Source organism: Neopsephotus bourkii, unplaced genomic scaffold (genome assembly GCF_033783945.1).
Source record: "Neopsephotus bourkii isolate Nb327-2 ecotype Australia unplaced genomic scaffold, CSIRO-AGI_Nbou_v1 NB_1792, whole genome shotgun sequence".
Taxonomy (NCBI): domain Eukaryota; kingdom Metazoa; phylum Chordata; class Aves; order Psittaciformes; family Psittacidae; genus Neopsephotus; species Neopsephotus bourkii.
The window spans coordinates 10,677,501-10,683,620 of NW_026902266.1; the positions used below are offsets into that span (position 1 = coordinate 10,677,501).

General features: G+C 47.9%; 1 protein-coding gene across 1 annotated transcript in view; it reads right to left on the minus strand.

Annotated features, from left to right (window-relative positions):
- LMO1 (LIM domain only 1) overlaps nt 1–4,672 on the minus strand; it is a 63,356-nt gene extending 58,684 nt beyond the window's left edge. Inside the window, exon 1 of the mRNA XM_061342424.1 lies at nt 4,542–4,672. Within this exon, the coding sequence (XP_061198408.1) occupies nt 4,542–4,563 (22 nt within the window). The 5' untranslated portion in view covers nt 4,564–4,672. The remainder of the gene's footprint in view (nt 1–4,541) is intronic.
- Between the last annotated feature and the right edge of the window lie 1,448 nt (nt 4,673–6,120).

A 6,120-nucleotide genomic window follows, 5' to 3' on the forward strand; every position in this document is an offset into this window, starting at 1 on the left:
CAGGTCAGAGACTCAAACTCCCTGCAGCTGATGCTGGCGACTTGACACTGCCTTACACCAGCCCTGCTACTCAGAGCTAGATTTCACACCTCTGTTGTGACCTAAAACTTGATACTAATTTTCTGTACAAACATTTTTGGTTTGTTTTCACACCTACATATTAGTTTCAGGGAATGCTCTAGAGAATATAGCTCCACTTTCACTAGGTTGATACTAAAATGAATTTATCAAATGCAGTACAGACCCTTACAGGTTTGCTCACTTTTCAGAAATGCCACTGATTCCCAAATGTAAATTGGCAAGTTTGAGGCCCACATCTTTTATCCTTCTTGCAATTCACTACCCTTATTCAGACATGTCATCTGTTGTCTCTGAAGGACGGCGGGATCAGGCGCTTCGCTACCAAGATCAACAGCACCATTTCACTCATCTCTGTCTTTTAATCCGAGAAAACATTTCCTCCCTGCTTTAATGATACTTCTTCCTTCCCTTTACAACTGATACAATGGTACTCTAAAAAGCACGATAACGGGCTCAAGTTATATATCCTTAATACCTATTTTTAATTAGATTCCTTATCCCCAGCTGAAGTGGTTTTTCCTTCCCCTTTCATTCCGAATACTTAATCCTAACAGTCCTTGAGCATATTTGATGTTAGATGTATCATTTTACATTGAACTGTTTTCATCTAGTACTTCCAACAACTCCTGTTTCCTAGTGATACTAGTTTGCAAGTGTTGAATACGTATTTTAGCAGACGAGTGCAACCACCATAAATAATAATTTTCTTTTAAGAAGTGTCACAAGCTAAAAAGGAAGAGGACTTTATCCTAAAGATTAAAGTCTAATAGTGAAATCATCAGTGCAAAAAACTAACAGAAATACAGGCTTTTCTAAATTGGAGGTATTTTTATACTTCTAATATACTACTGGCCTTCATTAGAAAACAGTGAACTCAAAAAATGCTCCATCTTTCTGTTTGTGTACTTTTCAACCCTATTACCCTTACAAAGGACAAACTTACCCCAAAATATATGGTACATTTAAACTAACGCTACTTGGTAACTGCAAGAAAGGCAGGTTTTTGATAAAAATGAAGTTGGACATTGTCTATTGCAGCTGACTTCCATAGCAGAGCAAACTAGCAGACATAATGCGCTTGTATATGAAGTACCAGATCAATGTATGTTTTATTCCTTTACTTCTTCATCCTGTCAGAGAGGCTAGATTACTCCCCTTGCAAATGGATATTTTGAAACACTTTATCTGCTTACTTATTCCACATACCAACAACAAAAAGAGTTTTCTAACCCTCAACACATTTGTACAGCAATTAAAGTCAACTACAATTAACACAATCTGTTGGAATTAATCATGGTACCTGATGGCAGTTTACTTTTTTAACCAGAAATCTGGTCTTTGCAATCAAAACATTTATGTATTTGACAAATATCTTAACTCTCATTATCTTGAAATTTATAAATGTGCTATACGGTGCGTAGGTTGGCTTGCCCACAGGAAACTCAGCAGTGATTTACGCAGTGGAATTGACTAAAATGCAAGCCTTGAAGTTTTCCACTCTCAACCTTTCTCTTCCCTACCCCCATCTCTCAGCTCCTAAAACTTTTTTTAGGAAAATATTTGCCAAAGCCCCACTGTTAAATGGTATTTTCTAATATCAAATCATGTTGCATCAGTCAAGTTATATCATGTCACTTCAAACATACAAAATGATTTTACCTCCCTGCCATAACTTGACATGATGCCGCAACACATCAAGTCAAAAACATTATTATTGTTTTTATTTTTCAGTCTGCCCTTTCATCCTCAGTGATACCTGTAGAAACCACAGAAATGTATTATTGCATCTGTACTACTCTCGGCACCACGGAGTGTGCTTGCCAAGGAAGCTTTTCACTCGCAAAACTGTATCAGACTTCACGGGTGATACTGGTGTTACACTAAGGCTAGCATGCACCTCCAAGGCACTGGCACAGCCTCAGCCCGGGGCCAGAACAGTGGGCAGCTCCCTCTGAGGCTATGGCCATGGTCTGGCTTGCCAACTAGCCTTCAGGGATGCAAAATCAAGGAGCACACTGCAACCCCTACCTACCAGGCAGCAAGTGTCCTCCTTGTGATGCAGCAGGACTACTGACCAGGGGCAGATCTTTCTCAAATCCTTCCTTCTCCATGCAGTAATAGCTACGAATACCCCCACTGTGGCCTGAGACATCAAAAGAAGAAAAGCCTTCAATCCCCAACCCCTGCATGGCAAAGCCCCTTGAAATCAAGGGAAGAACTGGATACTAGCCGCAATGCCAGGACTTTTAGATGGCCGAAATCAGACCAGTCTAAGGGAGGGCGGCAGGGGGGAAACCTAAAAAGACAGCCATTTATGGGAGTAAAGCAGACCCAGTTTTATTAACAGGCTCATTCAAGCTTGATTTCAAAAGGAATTGGTTTAGTTAGCGAAAGTTTCCATTTCTGTCTATTTGCAACCTGTGCAGGTCCAGCATCCCCTTTTAACATTCACAGATGAGCAGGGAAGTGGCACCCATTTGAACCAGGCAGAAAGAAACGTACAAAGGTAAAATAACCTCTTCATAAAAAGAGTTTCTTCTCTCAGTTGCACCTACTGTCCACAATTTCCCCAACACACTTTTAAAAGTGAGCATAATTTCTCGTCAAGCACAACTATTCTATCAACAGCAGAGGAGATTCCCAGGCATTACTGCAGTTTGTTCCTCTGATCTCCACATCCCTCTCATCAGGGGTTTGTTTCCTACTTTACTCCTTTATAAGCGCACCCCTCACTAGTTTCCTTTTTACCTCTACCATCATCACCATCATTCCCTTTTATACAGCCACTCATGAGATCTCCTGGAAGGAGGCGACTGGGAGCTGTCTGAATAATCAATGGTTCTAGTTTCATTTCCTTACACCACCATCATGCAGGCCCCGAGCTCCTTGTGTTTAACGAGTATGTCTCTGATACTTAAAAGAACACAAACACCCCTGTTAGGAAACCCTCCTCAGATCTCAGTTTTTCCTCTCAGCTTACCTGTGCCTCTTACTTCTGTGACTGAGGCAGCATCCTGCTGTTAGCTCGTCAATCAGATTGAAACGGATATAGGTTGGCAGGCACCCTCTGACAGAGTCACTGAGATTAAGACATCACCCAGTTATTGTTACTACTAAATGGCGTTAATGGAGATGCTAAAAGCTCTTCCTCCCTCTTTGTCCAGCAGTCAAGCAAAATTCAGGGGACCCTTGCAACACAGGTCACCCCCGAAAATGAGGTCAGAGAGAAACACAAGCCTTGTTCTGCATGCCAGTAAGACATTACCCTCACTTAGATTTTCTGTTACTACTTAAGCCTTTTACCTTTGCACACAGGAGGTGAGGGATGAGGAGTGTTTCTACTGTCACGTCTTGCTGACCAGTCAGATAAGTTTATTCCCTCTTCAACACACGGACTTTCGACTGCAGCATTACAAACCCCATTAATAACACTACATCGGTTTACTTCAGAGAGCTTCAAGAAACTGGACGAAAGACAAAACGCCGGGAGAGGGAATCTCGACCCAGAGGCATGTGACGAGCTGGCAGTGAGCTCCCTCCCCTCGCACCTCTCTGGGGCAGTAAGCATTTAACCTTCTAGTTGTCCGCGCTGTGGCCCCCTCCCACACTGCTGGGTCGCACAAGCGAGCCTTGCTTTCTCTTCGTGCCCCATCTGACTCGGCAGGGTCGTGGCAGGTGGACTCTCACCTTTCTGAAGCAGAAACTCCAGATCAAAAGAGAAGGGGAGGGTGGAGGGGAAAGAGGCAGAGAAACAGGAAAGAAAAAAAAAAAATAAACCAAAAAAACGGGCAAGGAAAGCATCTCCCCCTTGCCTCTTTAACCTGGTATCCACTTTTCCGAGTTAAAGCCCCACACCGGTCCGACACAGGGAGATTTTATGGCAATTTACGCAATCACGCAAGGCAGCACTGACTGCAACGGGAGTGCGCCGCGGCATTTCGGCACGCCACGGCCTCGGGTGGCACCGAAGTTGGCCCGGTGGCGACATCCGCTAAGGCCACTAGAGCTGATGGCGGGCCCGGTGACAGAGCTGCCGGCGTCAGGCACTTCCCTGCTGGCCGCCGCGCTCGCCGGGGCCGGGGCAAGCGGCCGCCGCCGCCCGTGTCCCCAGCGCGGTCCCCGCCGCACCGCGCCTGCCAGGCACGCCCGGGCTCAGAGACTCCGCACCACCCGGCCTTGAAGAGCGGCGGCGGCCCTCGAGGAAGCGATCCCCGGGCACAGAGAAGGCATCGTCCTGAGAGCGCCGGCGGGCCCCGGCACCCCTTTGTGAGGCAGCACACGGGTAGGGGGCTGAGCTACCCGCGGCACCGGCGGGGCGGTGCGGGACAGGCCGGGCAGCAGTGCCCTGCTCGGGCGCCCCCTTCTCGGGGCAGCTCCCTCCGTCCCTCTCTCCCCGCCCGCCGCCTCCCGCGCCCAGGGCGCCCGGGTGGAACCGGCCGCGCGCCCGCGCTCCCACCTACCGTCCTCCTTGTCCAGCACCATTGTCCCGGGCGCCGAGGGCGGCCGCCGCCGCTCCGGCTCCTTGGGGCGCTCCCCCTCCAGCCGCCGCCGCGCGGCTCCGGGGGAGGTGAGGCGAGGCGCCGCGCTGAGCCGAGCCGGGCCGGACCGGGGAGCGGGGCGCTGCCGAGGCGGAGGGCAGCAGCGCGGCCGCCCCGGCGCTGCCCCGGGACGCGAGTTCGGAGCGGGGCTGCGGCGGGTTACGGTCGCGCTGTGCGTCGGAGAGCTAGAGCGGGGCTGGTGCACCAGCCGGCTCGCCCCCGGCCCCCCCGCTGCAGCTCGGGTGCCAGTTTAGTTATTAAAACAGGAGGAAGGTGGGGGGGAGAGGAACAATACCGAGGGCTGGCTCCCCAGCTCCGTCCTTTCCCAACCTGCGCTGTCAAAAATTGTCTTAATGTAATCGCGTGTGATCGCTCACAACCTCTCCCCCCTTCGCTGTTGCTACTGCAAGAGCTTTCCAGGCTTCTAAAGTGCTTTTCTCTTGATTTCACTCTAAATCTAAAATTATATTCAAAGGAAGGGGGGTGGGAGGGAGGAAAGATGTGAACCTATCACTGAAAGCAAAAGCACTTGCCGCCTGCCTCGCTCACTCGCTCTCTCTCTCAATTTATGTGCTTTGCACTCTCTCCTGCTGCTGAATAAATGCACACATTTCCCAGGGACCCTCAGATTCCCCTGTTAATTAAATCAATTCATTATGCTCAGATCTGATTAGCAGCCCCTTCCCCCCCTCTTTGAATCAATTATTCAATACACAAACATAATTGCCTGTGCCAGAGGTGTCTAAGTATTAGCTTATTTAACTCCAAGGACACTAATTACCCCTAGGGCAAGGGAACTTTTCTCATTAATTTTGACAAAACACAAAAGCACAGTTAAAGTGTGTGTGTATATACGTGTGTGAGAGAGAAAATGGGGGAGCGTATAGCTGAGGAAGGGAGCATTACTCTAACACACGTGTTACTGTATAAATAAACTCAATTTTCTTTCTACCTTTGCTTCAGATTATTCCCCACATCTCCCCTTCACTAAACTTGCCCCAGCTGCACACCCCCACACCCCCCCCCCCCCTTTTTATTAAGTAAAGAACAGATGGGCATTGCAGTGGTGACAGTTCTGGAGTGAAAGTGCTTGCAACCAAATCCAAAAAGAAAAAAGTATGTAGGACTGAACAGGAGCGAAGCAGAATTTGAAAACAGTTTTGTTTACCAAAGCAGAAAACTCCCTCAGACAATCTCCTGTACTTTAAAAACCTGTGAAAGAAGCGGCCCTCTGAAGCAGCAAGTAAGATGATACATGATCTACTATGTACTGGGAACAGTTCTGAATTGTTTACCATTTGAATTAATGTCAGTGCCCACTATTAATGTACTTGCTTCCTACATTTACCATAATGGGCTTGATTTCCATTAGCTGAAGCTGGAATGCTAAAAAGAGCCTAGGCAAGACTGATGCAAACTGAGATCGACCATCACTATAGTATCTGAGACGCATGACTTCTGGCTTGCGTGTTACCCAAATTTTACCTCTGTGTGAACCTCC